This window comes from Parambassis ranga, chromosome 17, assembly GCF_900634625.1.
Source record: "Parambassis ranga chromosome 17, fParRan2.1, whole genome shotgun sequence".
Taxonomy (NCBI): Eukaryota; Metazoa; Chordata; class Actinopteri; family Ambassidae; genus Parambassis; species Parambassis ranga.
The window spans coordinates 4,336,026-4,349,633 of record NC_041037.1 but is presented as its reverse complement, the minus strand read 5'-3'; the positions used below and the strand labels follow the sequence as shown (position 1 = coordinate 4,349,633).

At 42.6% G+C, this 13,608-nt stretch overlaps 3 protein-coding genes and 1 non-coding gene across 4 annotated transcripts; 1 reads left to right on the top strand and 3 right to left on the bottom strand.

Moving 5' to 3' along the window:
- Positions 1–37: 37 nt before the first annotated feature.
- Positions 38–6,848, bottom strand: dapk3 (death-associated protein kinase 3). The gene is made up of 9 exons (XM_028428271.1): positions 6,748–6,848; positions 5,962–6,064; positions 4,709–5,069; positions 4,233–4,362; positions 4,046–4,094; positions 3,930–3,956; positions 3,701–3,853; positions 3,509–3,554; positions 38–2,609 (listed from the first exon to the last, which is right to left on the bottom strand). Exons 2-9 carry the CDS (start codon positions 6,021–6,023, stop codon positions 2,073–2,075), a joined length of 1,365 nt encoding a protein of 454 aa, XP_028284072.1. The 5' UTR covers positions 6,024–6,064; positions 6,748–6,848; the 3' UTR covers positions 38–2,072.
- Positions 6,849–7,427: 579 nt separating this feature from the next.
- Positions 7,428–7,499, bottom strand: trnae-cuc (transfer RNA glutamic acid (anticodon CUC)). Its single transcript has one exon. It is a non-coding gene; the product is annotated as a tRNA-Glu (tRNA).
- A 43-nt stretch (positions 7,500–7,542) lies between these two features.
- sdr39u1 (short chain dehydrogenase/reductase family 39U, member 1) lies at positions 7,543–9,972 on the top strand. Its single transcript, XM_028428395.1, has 6 exons — positions 7,543–7,852; positions 8,461–8,567; positions 8,653–8,735; positions 8,823–8,944; positions 9,019–9,171; positions 9,276–9,972. Exons 1-6 carry the CDS (start codon positions 7,837–7,839, stop codon positions 9,704–9,706), a joined length of 912 nt encoding a protein of 303 aa, XP_028284196.1. The 5' UTR covers positions 7,543–7,836; the 3' UTR covers positions 9,707–9,972.
- mettl17 (methyltransferase like 17) lies at positions 9,907–13,302 on the bottom strand. Its single transcript, XM_028427206.1, has 14 exons — positions 13,118–13,302; positions 12,539–12,680; positions 12,312–12,461; positions 12,129–12,216; positions 11,912–11,993; positions 11,741–11,814; positions 11,390–11,484; positions 11,239–11,309; positions 11,048–11,155; positions 10,900–10,968; positions 10,762–10,812; positions 10,574–10,666; positions 10,282–10,478; positions 9,907–10,153 (listed from the first exon to the last, which is right to left on the bottom strand). The coding sequence occupies exons 1-14, from the start codon at positions 13,184–13,186 to the stop codon at positions 10,060–10,062; spliced, it is 1,383 nt and encodes a 460-aa protein (XP_028283007.1). The 5' UTR covers positions 13,187–13,302; the 3' UTR covers positions 9,907–10,059.
- Between the last annotated feature and the right edge of the window lie 306 nt (positions 13,303–13,608).

Genomic DNA, 13,608 nt, shown 5'->3' with positions numbered 1-13,608 from the left:
CATTCATATAAAAATCAAAGTATCAACAGGGCGCTTGTTTCAGTGATCCTTTTATTTGAAAGAAGCCTGCACTCTTACAGCTCTTTCTTACATCATGAGACAGATTAAAATATATTTTTTAAGCATATTTGCTACAATCGCTTAAGTGCGTGTTTCTCTTTTGAAAAATACTACCGACTATACAATATATATGCCTTCTAAGCTATACATAAGGAATGTGTTGGCTGGAGGTGAAACTCGTCAATGGAACGTTTCGAGTGTGCAGGGATGGAAACATGACGTAAAACACACCAACGCGGTTACAGAGGAAGTTTCCATGCACACTATTTGGTTTACAAGGCTACTGTGCAAAGGTCTTTGCATTATAAGACGTTGAGCAGTATCAGTGATAGAAGAAGAAGAAGAAGAAGTGTTGCGATAAATGATGAGTGCTCACAGAGGCAATAAGGTCGAACATGTTACAGGCACTGCAATGACAGGTTCATACATTCTAAAATATGGTAATGCTTAACCTCTGGTCTATGAAGTAAAACTAAACTCCAAATGTTTTCCTTTCATGTTTCCTGGAGAAAAAAAATGTAATTCCAGCTAAAACAGAACGATCAGATCAGATCATCCCAAAATCAAATATTTGTATTTCTCCTCTAACTCCATGCTGCTGATCCAGCTGTGATATTCTGGTGTGAACTGCTGAGGTTTAGAGACGTCGGCTGTAACGTTTTCTACCTTTTCTCCAATATAATGGAACTAGTTGTCACTTGGCTTGTTGTGCTCAAAGCACCAAAAACAAATACAACTGAAAAACCCAACCGCAACGTCCTTTTCCAGAAGCCATAACTTTTACTCAAGAAAATCCACAGAACCTGATGTGAGTAAGTTCAGGCAGGAGCTTTGTTCTCCCAATCTACACCCTGAAACTGTAACACTGCGCAGAAGGCAGCGTGCATCCACCTATCACAACAGACTCAAGGTTTGTTATAGGTGGATGCACGCCGCCTTCTGCACAGTGATGTGGTGTCCAGGTGTAGTTCGATAGAACAGAGTTTCTACATGAAAGTTCGCACAAAAAGATCTGCGGATTTTCTTGAGTAACTGGTCACGACGTCTGGAAAGAGACGTTACTGTTGAGTTTTTTTATTGGATTTCTTTGTTGTTTTGAACACCACCAGCCAAGTCACTCCTGCTTCCATTACACTGGAGAGAAGGCAGGAAACTCTACGGACGATATCTCCATAACTATGAAACTCACACCAAAATAATCCAGGTGGCTAAACACTACTGCAAAGCACAGAAAAATGTCAATATATGATTTTGGAGTTACCTGCCCCTTAAGCTAGTGCTACATTAATGAGCACAATGAGCCACAAAAACACAGTTCGGATAAAATTTCCAGTAATAACTGAATGAATAATAAATATTAAGTAAGTTTCTTCTTACATTAGACCTCTAATTGGCATTAAAATCTACACATTTAGTCCAGGAAACATTAAAAATAAAACAGGCATTACCCTTAAATTACCTTTTGTCTGTGCTGAGTTTATTGCATCAATTATTTGACCCTGTCCCAGAAGCTGGAAGTGAATCTAAAATGCATGTAACTGCATAAATATACACCCCTGAATGTCTCACAAACATCATCATGCTATGCGGCGTAGAGATTGTGAAGCGTTCTCACACACACACGCGCGACCTGAGGCAGGAACAAAGGAGCTGCCAAAAGCGCCAGGAAATTAAGATCAGTTCTGAAATTATAAGACAAATTTAAAAAAGCATTTCTATCTGCAAATAAAGCCAACATAAATTTGCAATTACAGTACATAAAATTACCAAATGTATAAATTAATGTATAAAACACAGGAATGAGCCTTGTCGAGTGGGAATGACTTCAGCATATTGACTCTCCCTGGCTCTCCCAGGTGTGATGTAATATTAGTGGATTTTTTTTCTGATGGTCAGCAGCAGCATAGCTTATGGTCGCCCAACCAGACTCCACTGTGGCGGCGCACAGGCAGAGCCGACGGGCAGGAGGATACTGCGGAATGAAAATGTCACTGATGGATGTCGGCCGCAGCTCAGGGCAGGCTGCTGGAGCTGAGGCCGTCCTTCTCTGCAGATATAGACTTGACCAGCTCCTCCACCCAACGCACTTCAGAAGCCACCTGCTCCGCCAGGACCTCGAAGCGGTTTTCCAGGCGGCCGAACTTGCGCTTGAGGATGTTGGTGGACTGCATGGTGAGCCGGGCCTCCTCCTGGCACTTCTTGCGCTGAGCCTGGGTGCGCTGCAGCTCCTGGCGGATGTGGCTCAGATCGCTGGAGATGCTCTGGTTCTCCTCCTTGTACCAGCCCTCCTTCTCCTCGTATATGGACAGCAGCGCTGCCACGTCCTCCCGACACGAACGCTGGTTGCGCTCCAGGTCCTTCAGGCCTTCTTCTGCTGCCGCAATCTCCTCCAGCACTTGAGAGAAGCGCTCAAAGTTGACATACGTGTTGTTGGGTGGCATGCTGGAGTGAGACTTGATGGTGTACTCCTTCAGACGAGTGGTCTTCAGGCGCCGGCGCTCAGGTTTGTGGTCTCTCTCCTCTTGGCGAACGTTCCGCCTCTTAATAACCTGGAAGGGGAGAAAATATTTCTTTAAAAAAAGAGGACTAAACAAATTTCCTAATGACCTCATGGACCTAGCATTTCACCTGGTAATGTGTGAATGGGAGAAATAAAGATATACATGCCCACTAGCGCCACACATACAAACTCATGCTAGGAATCTCGGGGTGATTGTAGATGGTGCTTTTAAAGGTAAAGCCATACCTTAGTCAGAGTGACTTAGAGAAAGTCATCCACACTTTTATAACCTCTCGCTTAGACTACTGTAACTCCCTATATATTGGAATTGGACAGTCAGAGCTTCACCGTCTGCAGCTGGTCCAAAACGCAGCAGCTCGCCTTCTCACTGGGACAAAAAAGCGCGAGCACATCATGCCAGTGCTTTCCTCACTTCACTGGCTACCGGTGAAGCTCAGAATTTGAGTTTAAGATTCTTTTATTCATTTTTAAGTGCTTGCATGGGCTGGCCCCGGATTATTTATCAGACCTCTTGGTATTGCATCAGCCCTCCAGAGCTCTTAGGTCTGCTAACCAAATGGCTCTGGAGGTCTCCCGATCTCTTTTAAAAAATAGAGGTGACCGGGCCTTCTCAGTCGTGGCTCCCACTCTGTGGAACACTCTGCCTCTAGCTGTGCGGTCGGCACTCACCACTTTTAAATCTCTACTTAAGACTCACTTGTTCACCCTGGCCTTTGCCTGAGTATTGGCATCTCTTGGGGATTTTATGTTTCATGATTGTATCTTTGTTTTATTGTATTTTACTGCAGTTTGTCTCTTTTATGTATTTTATTAGTTTGAGTTTATTTTATGTATTTTAATATTAAGCACTTTGGTGGGCAATGCCCTTATAAATGTGCTACATAAATAAATAAATAAATAAACTGACATGCGAATGAAAAAACTCACCTTGATCCAGGGGTGCTCAAGACTGTCATCAATGGTCATTCTCTTTCTGCAAAAGCAAATAATTGATCAATGAGGACTATGGGTTGGAGTTTCATATTTGCAGTATACATCTATGTCATCATGTCTGTCCATATGCATATGATGGCTTCAATCCACTCCAAACAAACTTGACACCGGTGAGGACGTTCTTACTTTGGATCCTTGACCAACAGACGTCGTATAAAGTCTTTTGCCAACTCGCTGGTGTTGCTGAAATATTCCTCATCAAAGTCATAGTTGACGGCTGAGATGTTGGTCAACGTCTCCTGCTTTGTCTCTCCCAGAAACGGCGAGGCACCACTCAGCCTAACGCAGACATAAACATTACTTTAGACAGCACATTGTGGGGACATTTGTTGTGACTTCACTTTAAATTACTCACAGAATGTATGTGATCACCCCGATGCTCCTGCAGAGAGGATGAAAGAAGATGAATGAAACTGTCTGACGGGTTCGTTTACAGCTTCAGAAGAGGAAAAACACATGTTTACATCTTACCACATGTCTGCCTCCAGTCCAAGTGGCTCATAGTTGACTATTTCTGGCGCTGTAGAGCACAGAGGAATGAACACTTTAATTTAAACCAGATGTTAGCTGAAGCACACAGTCAACTGCTTATAGCAAGAGGTTTAACAGAGCTCCGTGTGCAAGAACCATGTTAAACACAGTGAAATTAACCTCTTACCTACAAACTCTGGTGTTCCAAAGATGTTCTTGAACTCATTCCCTGCTTTGATCTGATGAGCAATCCCAAAGTCAATCAGCTTGATACGGGGGTTGGGGACATTCTTGTCCAGCAGCATGATATTCTCAGGCTGAAAGATAAAACACATAGCTGTAAAAATCAGAAGAAGACAGAACAGAGAGTCAGTATCTTGAGTGATAGTAAACTCAAAGGAGTTACACAATGATGTCATCCACACTTTTTAAAGCTTTTTCAAATATATTGTAGCCCAGAAAAATGTATTAATGTATTAAATTAATCAGATATAAGGAGGATGATTCTAATGAAAATACCATAAAGTAAAGTACATTGCTTTCCTTTTAGAGACCTCACCAAACACTGCTATGCTAGATACCAACAGAACTAGCAGTAAACCTCTGTACATTTCTCACTAACATGTCATCTGCTGAACCCAGACTCCCTCCCAGATTGCTGACCTTGAGGTCAAAGTGAGCGATGCGTTTGGAGTGCAGATACTGAACCCCGTCCAGTATCTGCTTGAGAAACTGCGTGGCCTCTTCCTCGGTCAGAGATTCCTTCTCAGCCAGGAAGTCGAAGAGCTCTCCACCAGACACCAGCTCCAGGATCAGGATCACGTCGGTCTTGTTTTCAAAGATGTCATGCAGGGTGATGATGTTGCTGTGCTGGATCTCCCGCAGGATATTGACTTCTCGCTCGATCTCTTCGCGGCTCACTCCTCGCCGACTGGATGACAGCCGTCGCTTCTTGATGAACTTGGCCGCATACTCAACACCAGTGCTCTTCTCCTTACACTTACGGACGATGGCAAACTGTCCACTGCAGACCGGAAAGAGCAGATAAATGTCAATAACATAAGAAATCCAAAATATTTTTCTGTCATGTTATCTAGACATATCACAGCACTCGAACATTACACAACGTGATGGATTACAGATTAGCAGAACAAACTAAAGCAGTACTGAAAGCAAATCAGTGTGTGCCCGGTGTGTGTGTGTGCTTAAAGATAAATGTATACATCATATAGTTCTATGACAAAATGACCAACTCATCAGAACATAGTTTAAAAAAAGCATCCATAAAAACTTGGAGCATTACACAGTAGATGAGTAAGCAGACAATGTAATTTCCTGTCATTTACCGCATATCTTTCTCAGCAAAAACACACTCTTATGCACAGAGTGCCCCTTTCTTTAGAGGCACCACACCACAGCAGAGGTGCAAAGGCACATTGAAAAGCAGTGATGTCATACTTTTGCTGCATTACTGCAGGAAAAACAATCAGCTAAAGTACAAAGATGATATAATCTGATGACTCACTGACAAACGCATATCATAGAAGAATCCAAATTGATATTTAATATGCTGCTGACACATATTAAAATATTTTGGCCTGGCTGGGATCACTGGTTTTGTGTGGACTGCAGCTCATACTTGGCAACAAAATGCCTCTAAAGTAACTGCGTGTGATCTGGATTACACTTCACAATCATGTCTCTTTTTCATTTCTGGGAACAGAAGCTGCATTTATACTCAGTACTGCAGCTTGAAAAGAGAAGGGGTGCAGATATTTGGTGCATTGCTTTAAATTTGGCAGCCCTCAAATAAAGGTAGGTCTAAGAAAATGCATTCAGACACATGTTAGAGTGATATGTGAACAGTACAGCAGACTCATCCATTCATACACAATGTTAGAAAAAGCAGAACATACCTGCCCAGCTCTTCTCCCATCTCATAATACAACTCAACATCCTCCTGCCTGAAGCCAGCCATGCTGTGCTGACTGATGAAAATGATGGGAGCAGTATGATTTCCTATAAGACATTAAAAAAAAAAGAACATCACCATGGTTCCGCGCCTCTAACTAAAGCCTGACTATAACATGTTTTTTCTAACTTGTGTTTAAACCCAGCTCTTGTCACCTTGGCTTCTCTCCTCCTTATTTGGCTTAGTTTTCAGAGACTTCTGGCTGATGTCAGACCTCTGCATACCAGTCCTACTTACATCACCTCCTGCTCTGTACCAGCTATCTCTGACTCAATTAAAGGGTCTGGGATTCAGCTACACTGCCTAGTAGTTTACAGTTCAATCGGTGAAAACGTGTTTAATATGACTGTCACGTAAAAACACGGCTAAAATAAACGGGTTTTTTTTTTAAGATTTTAAGGAATGCTGAAGAACGATGTGTCATGGCTGATGTATTTTCTGTCTATTCATAAAACATACATAAAACAGTGAATGTTACTTCTACAAATACAGAAGGAAGCGTGAACAGATGTTTTCTATTTAAGATTTTGTATTTTAAGAAAAAAAAGGGAGTACCATCGTCGGAAGACAGCTAGCTTAGCTGAACAACTAGCTAACGTTAACGTACTACATGAACACTGTTAACAAGTTACTTGAGAAACAAAAACAGTATTAATAAATCTAGAATATTAACAAAAATGGAAACGTTTAATCACATAAACATTAAGACAATACAACAACGGGTACTTACAGTTCAGCTGGCTACGAGCGCAGCATTCCTTTCCCCAAGTAGTTGTGTCCGAATTCTCAGACAGAGCAGCATCAAGCTAGTTCCGGCTACACACACCGCTTCCGCTATTGTATTTCAAAATAAAGGCAAAGCGGTGTCATCTGTTGGTGTTTTCTTACCTCCCATTAACCGAATTTGAGAAAAAATGTCATAATTTCTTCCCAGAAAATAGCTATTTGTAACTATTTGAACAGCTATTATCAGCCACTCATATAAAAGTACTATGTTCCTGTCACACTATGTTTTTATTGTAGTTGTATCTGAGCCATGTTTTATTGTGAATGCTAATAATGTGTAAGTTCCGGTGTCGATGTGTTTCTTGATGCAGGTAAATATCCGGCAGAAGGACGGACATATGGAATGACATCATGCTGAGTGAATCAAGCCGCTGCAGTACGTCAATGAATAACAAGATCGAGCATGCAGCAGCACTAAAGATTAAAGAGGGACCAGAGTCAAGCCCACTCAGGAGCTTAGTTACCACATGCATAAGGGAGCTGTAGTTTTCTTATTTATAAGGGTATGCAGGGGAGCAAGAACAGCACATGACAGATGACGTGACTGGGAAGGGAAAGATGATTTAATTTAGTAGTGAATTCTTTTCATGTTTACCGGTCTCAAACATTAAGTCTCAAAATGTGTTCCCTGACCGGGAATCGAACCCGGGCCGCGGCGGTGAGAGCGCCGAATCCTAACCACTAGACCACCAGGGACTGCGTATGCTAGTAATCGGCCCGTTGTGTCGGATTTTAATTAATTTAATTTAATTAATTACACAAATGGAGGGGTATTTTTTTTCCTGGACAAGACAGTAGGTCGTGAAATAGGCTTATGAAATCAAAAATATTTTAGCTTCCTTCACTTCTGGGGATCTGTCCTGTCGTCAGTCTTTGTATGTACCGGCCCGACTGAAGTACGGAAAGCCTACTGGTCCAAATTACTTCAACAACTTACTGACAGTACTCGAAGCAGCGCTGTCATACGAACAGTGGGTGCAATCATTGGTGGCGTTAAGTAATTTTACTTCCCGTGGTCGGTTATTTGCTGGTGATGAGAGTATTAATCGGTATGTATGTGTTTTTCTAAACTAATGCCTTATGTTAAAGACGCTCAGAAAGGTCAATATGACATAACAGTAGAGCTAGCTGTTAGCTAATGTTAACGTTGCAGCAGTAGTTGTAGTAGCTTTTATGGAACAGCAAGTAAATACGTGTACATAATGAAGCTGTAGTAAAGCAGCATGTGATAAAGTGAGAACACCGTCAGTGTGCATTTTACATGATTTTAAGCTAAGTTCGTTCAAGTTGTCCTGTTTTGTAAGCATGTGGACTACTACGCATGCGCTCTGTTGAGACTCTCACCCAGTCTCTCTAGTCCTTTTAAAACCTAAAATCTTACCGGCGTTTTTGTTTGTTAAAACCAGTTGTCTTTATGAAAACAAGTAGTTTAATAGAAAAGTTTAATTAATACATCAAACAATCAAAAGTTAACACTTTGAAGGGTTTATGCTGTGTTAAGCTTGGATGACACATAACTATGTTTACCTAAAGGCAACAGGCTAATTAATTATTAATTTAAACATCTTTTCTTTCTGCAAGATTGATTGTTATCTGTGTGCCCCTGATTCTGATTTTTCATTTATGTGGTGCCTCCTATGCATCGTCTACATTGCAGGAGGGGGAACTGGCTTTGTGGGTCGTGAGCTGACCCGCCTGCTAACACACAAAGGTCATGAGGTCACAGTGATATCTCGCCAGCCTGGCCCTGCTAAGATAACATGGGTAAGAATTCAGAGTAATACAGAGTAACTGTGGAATAAGCAGAAACGCTGACTGTCAGATTTCAGTAATTTTCGCTCTCCTGCAGGGTGAATTGGAGTCTAATGGTCTCCCTCCATGTGAGGGTGTTGTCAATCTGGCTGGAGAGAATCTGATGAATCCATTTCGATGGTAAGCAAACCTGTGTGTCAAATAATAAGTAGAATAACAATAATAGTTTTGTCCATCTTTCTGTTTTGCTTGTTTATTTTGTTCAAGGTGGAATGAAAGCTATAAAAAGGATTTGTTCTCCAGTCGCATCGACACCACTAAAGCTCTGTCTCAAGCCATCGCTGCTTCCGTTAGTCCACCTCACTCCTGGGTGCTTGTATCTGGCGTAGGTAAGTGTTGGACCTGTGAGTAAGCCATGACAAGTATTAATTCAGTGATATGTTGTCTGTTTGTCCCATCACAGCTTGCTACAAACCCAGTCTGACAGCTCAGTATGCAGAAGACAGCGAATGGACACCATTTGACCTCTTGTCAAAACTTGTCAAAGAATGGGAAGCTTCAGCGCTTCTTCCTGAGAGTGTAGCGAAAACCACCAAACAAGTCGTCATCCGGCCCGGTACGCACAAATTGCATATCTCTGAGTTCTGCTGCAGAAAAGCAGAGTGTGTTACTGATGTCAAAATGTCAGCCATGAAAAAGGTTATTCTCTCCATCCATCAGGGGCAGTGCTGGGTCGAGACGGTGGAGCCATGAAGCAAATGCTGCTGCCATTCTGGCTTGGCCTTGGGGGTACTCTGGGGTCTGGAAGGCAGCCGTTCCCTTGGATCCACGTCACGGACCTGGCAGGAATCATCGCTCAGGCACTGGAGCCCTCTGCTGAGCCCCCCTCCCTCTTACCACAGGTGTTCAACGGAGTTGCACCAGCACTCAACACCAACTATGACTTCACTAAAGAACTGGGCCACGTCCTGAGGAGGCCTACCGTTTTCCCTGTGCCTGGCTTCGTCATGAACACCCTCATGGGCTCTGAGAGGGCCGTGGTTCTCACTCAAGGCCAGAAGGTTATACCAAAGAGAACTCTGGAGTCTGGATTTCAGTACAAGTACCCCGACCTGATCTCAGCCCTGAAGGAGATTGTTGGGAGTCAATAGACTCAAAGTTCTCTGTAATTGTATGGGCTGTACATATTTACTGAACAACAATAATACACAAACGTCAATAAGTCTGTTGTGAACAGCAAAAACCAAGGACCCATCATACTGCAGTGTAAACATTCTTAAACATTTTGTAGGTTTACACCATTAAGATGAGCTGTTGGACTTATCATATTTTGGTACAAAGTACAACATGATGCTTATAAAATATATTTATTGAAGGTGGTACACAGATGCTCTATAAAATGATTCAGCATTCAACAACTCCAGTGAGGAAATTGTTTTTTTTTGTATCCAGCAGCTGATGAAAGTGTTTCTAGTGTTTCTGCAGTCCAAAGAATGAATGATCATCACTCTGAATCACTGTGGACGTCTTCCTCTGGTTTCTGAATGATCGGCATTCTGTCTCCCCAGTCGGCACTCCGAGCACAGCGATACACATCTCTGATTAAAAACAAAGTGACACAATTAATTAACACGCACACATATAGACGCACAATCACAACAAATGACTACAGCCTGAGCCGGACCTTCATACTGGCTCGTATATTTGTGTTATACAGGAGGTCTACCTGCTGTGTTTTTTTGCCGTCACAACCTTGTGCTGCAGTTGTCCATCAGGGTAACACATATGACAGTGGACGTGTCTTGTTCTGCGCAGCACTGGTGCGATCAGCCTTCCCCAGTCCATGCCATCTGTCTCTGCATCTGCTGCTTTTGTCCGACTCATAATCAGGTAGCTGAACTTCTCCGTCTGACGTTCATGATGCTGACAAAACAAGAGGTAGATGTTGAATTTGATTATGTGTTGTCTAGTTAGTGATAAATAAATGTTGCAGACAGATGCGTGAGCTCAAGTCTTACCCCAGGCGAATGCAGAGGGTGGTACTGTTGCAGAAAGTTGCAGGGTGTGACTGGATCGTTGACCAGTTTTGGACACATGAATTCATGAGAACACTGACAAAAATCAAAACAGAGATAAGCTGCAAAAAGATCGTCACTGCTGTCTGGAATGTTTTAAATCAGCAGGGAGTAGGAAAAAATCTATATACCGGAGCAAACACTGATGCTGGTCTGGAGTCGTGGACAATTTTCTCTTGTTTCTGAAACAGTCAGAAACAATCAGTGTAATGTGGTGGATGTGTGAAATGAATGACACTACAGAGAAATGGACTCTTGTCTTCTAGCACCTTTAATAAAGTGTCTCTGGCCTCCATGAGCATCTGATGGCCCTCTTTGGTTCCGTTTTCCACCAGCACCTATAATATGGAAGCAGTTTCATTGTGAGTGACCTTTATTTTGTAATCACAATGAGATTAATAATTTATTTCAATCTACCAGGTATGAGCTCGTCTTTCTCCACAGAGTGAACACAGCCTCTTCTCGATCTTTCACATTGGGGAGCTCTGAGAGTGTAAAAGCTGCAGTCACCAAGTCAAACTGCACCTAAAGTGAGACACGGCTTTAAGATTATCCTTAAAGATTTATTCCTAAAGGCTGGCTTCCTTTTCATAATATTGGCCTCTTACCTTAGGAGAAAGAGGGAGAAACTGTCTGAAGTACACATGTTTGAAGTGAGGTTCAGCTCGCTCATCATCACCTGCACAGAAAAAGGTGCAGTCTCTCATTAAATTCTGTTTGACATGAATTTAATTAATAAACCAGTCTGTGAGTGTGAACCTTTGAGGAGCCGTTCTGCCAAAATGTTCATCGGCCCAGAGCTGTCCACACACACCATCTCCTTCAGAGAGTCACCCCAGTATGCCTGTGACACCCTAAAGAGGGAAAAACGACACAATGAGTTTTCATTCATTTAGACTAAATTTCATTAAAGGCATCGTTTGGTTTTCTTATAGGAGTGCTCCTATAGGGTACTTGTATTATTATTGATTATATACTGATTCATTATAGGTGGCTAAAAATAACATTTTGCTACTTCTAGTTTTGGTCTATATCAAACCACCTCATCCAAACCCATCTTCTAAGCAACCAAACCGTCCATTCAGTGCCACACTGGTGTTGTTCACTCACCAGGCAACTGTTCCAAGGCCTGAACCAAAATCTAGGAGAGTCTGAGGGGCGAATGAGGGATCCCTCTTCTTTATCTACACAGACGGGAAAAAAGACAGGACCATTCAGACGTCCCACACCAGCACCATGAGCTGCAGTGATCATGTCACCAGGCCCCTTTCACATTATTACCTCATTAAGCACTCTTCTCACTGCTGCATAGCCTCCAGCGAGTCGGGCCGCCATGTACACCACCCCCATCTCTTCATCATACCTGAAACACACAGTGAGCTATAAAGACGTCTCACTCCAAAATGTGACAGCAAGACACAAACAGCAAAATCACGTTTTACTGTTTGTTTTGTTTTAAAGGCTGATCTAGGAGAACAATACAGAAATGATGTCTTACTTCATGGGAGACCAGTGATAGGTCGTTCTTTTGAGCTCTTTGAAAACTTTCTTCCTGATGCGGTCCTCCAGGAGTTGCTCATCTATGTCTGCAACACAAAATAGATAGAGTTATATTTATAATAAAAAAACAATCTCTCCCCAGCTGTTACATGTAGTCCTTTTAAATTCAGGTGTCACCCACCTCCTACTTTCCGCATCGCCTTCTCCCATAATTCTTTCTCAAGGCTTGCTGCTGTCTGCCTCAGTGTCCGATCCTCAACTGCTCGCTTCCTGCTCCACAGGTAGTTTGTGAGCTTGTGAGCACGCTCAGCCAAACGAGACACCTGAGCCCCTACAGGAGGCGAGATTAGAGAAGTGACTGATTCTGTGACAAGTGGAATTACGTACCACCATAATAACTGAGCTTACTGTGAATGATCGACTGTGCAGCAATCTGGAGTTCCTCAGGCAGCCGGAGAGTTTTCAGGTTGGTGACACCAGGGTGCTTCCTGTGTGGTACTCCTTTTAGGAAGTCTACCTGCATCTGTGGGTTTGCAGCTGCACTCATGCCCTGAGAGAAGATATAAAGACAGCACAAAACCCACTTAAAACAGGAGAGAGCTTACAACAGACTTCCTCTCTATGAATCTCAATAAAATCAACATTCAAACGAATCAATCAATCAAGAATGTGATCAAATAAAATGGGATTGTGACAAGATTTAACCACAGAAAATTTGATAAACGTTTAAGTTGAATGCTAAAAGCATGTTTTCTGAATCTGAATTTATTTGACAGCACACCCATCTAAGTTCTGAATGGCCAATACACCCGAGAGAAACTCCCCGCTACATCCTACAAATACTCAAACATTACAATCTGATCGATCTGTGCTGTAAACAGGGCGAAACCCTTCTTTGTTTCTTAGCGTAATCTGTGTGTGAACAGTTTGTCTCTGACCTCCATGGTCATGACGCTGCGTTCAATGACACCGGCTGACAGCACTCACCCTGCACGTCAACTTCACGGCAGCAGCCCTCCGACAGAGAACACAGGCGCCATAGCTCCGTGATGCCATATATGTAGCGTCTGAGCGGTGTTTGAATAGCTCCAAATTAAACGTTAATTTTTATCCACCCCTTCTTATCCTACCGAAGCACGTCACATGTGAGATTGCGCGAGTCCTTCAACAAAATAACTCCGGCCTCCGCCTCAAGCGGAACCTTGTAGCCCCGAAACTCAGTTCCGTTCGTAACGCATCAGAGAAGAGTGCTCACTCTGCCCTTTTTTGTGAGCGCACTTCAACATCTTTGAGACAAAACTTACTTTTCGAAAACAAATGGTACAATATTATGAAAAAACTTACAAATAACCCCATAATATAAACAGTCAGACTCAAGTTTGCGTGTAAGGATCTTTGGAAATTCGAGTTTTCGATAGTTACACTGATTTTGTTTTAACCAAGGAATGACTCCTCGCCGTCATAAACCATCTTTGTCG

Bases quoted from the DNA above. Each gene is read 5' to 3' on its own strand.
- dapk3 (XM_028428271.1), bottom strand. From the start codon at position 6,023: ATGGCTGGCTTCAGGCAGGAGGATGTTGAGTTGTATTATGAGATGGGA. The intron at 3,854-3,929 runs GTGAGTAATTTA...TGTCTGCGTTAG, and splicing joins GGGGTGATCACATACATTCT to GCTGAGTGGTGCCTCGCCGT. The intron at 3,555-3,700 runs GTAAGAACGTCC...TTGCTTTTGCAG, and splicing joins CTGTTGGTCAAGGATCCAAA to AAAGAGAATGACCATTGATG.
- sdr39u1 (XM_028428395.1), top strand. The intron at 8,736-8,822 runs GTAAGCAAACCT...ATTTTGTTCAAG, and splicing joins CTGATGAATCCATTTCGATG to GTGGAATGAAAGCTATAAAA. The intron at 9,172-9,275 runs GTACGCACAAAT...TCCATCCATCAG, and splicing joins ACAAGTCGTCATCCGGCCCG to GGGCAGTGCTGGGTCGAGAC.
- mettl17 (XM_028427206.1), bottom strand. From the start codon at position 13,186: ATGGCATCACGGAGCTATGGCGCCTGTGTTCTCTGTCGGAGGGCTGCT. The intron at 12,681-13,117 runs GTGAGTGCTGTC...ATCTTCTCTCAG, and splicing joins CCGTGAAGTTGACGTGCAGG to GGCATGAGTGCAGCTGCAAA. The intron at 12,462-12,538 runs GTAAGCTCAGTT...CGCCTCCTGTAG, and splicing joins TGCACAGTCGATCATTCACA to GGGCTCAGGTGTCTCGTTTG.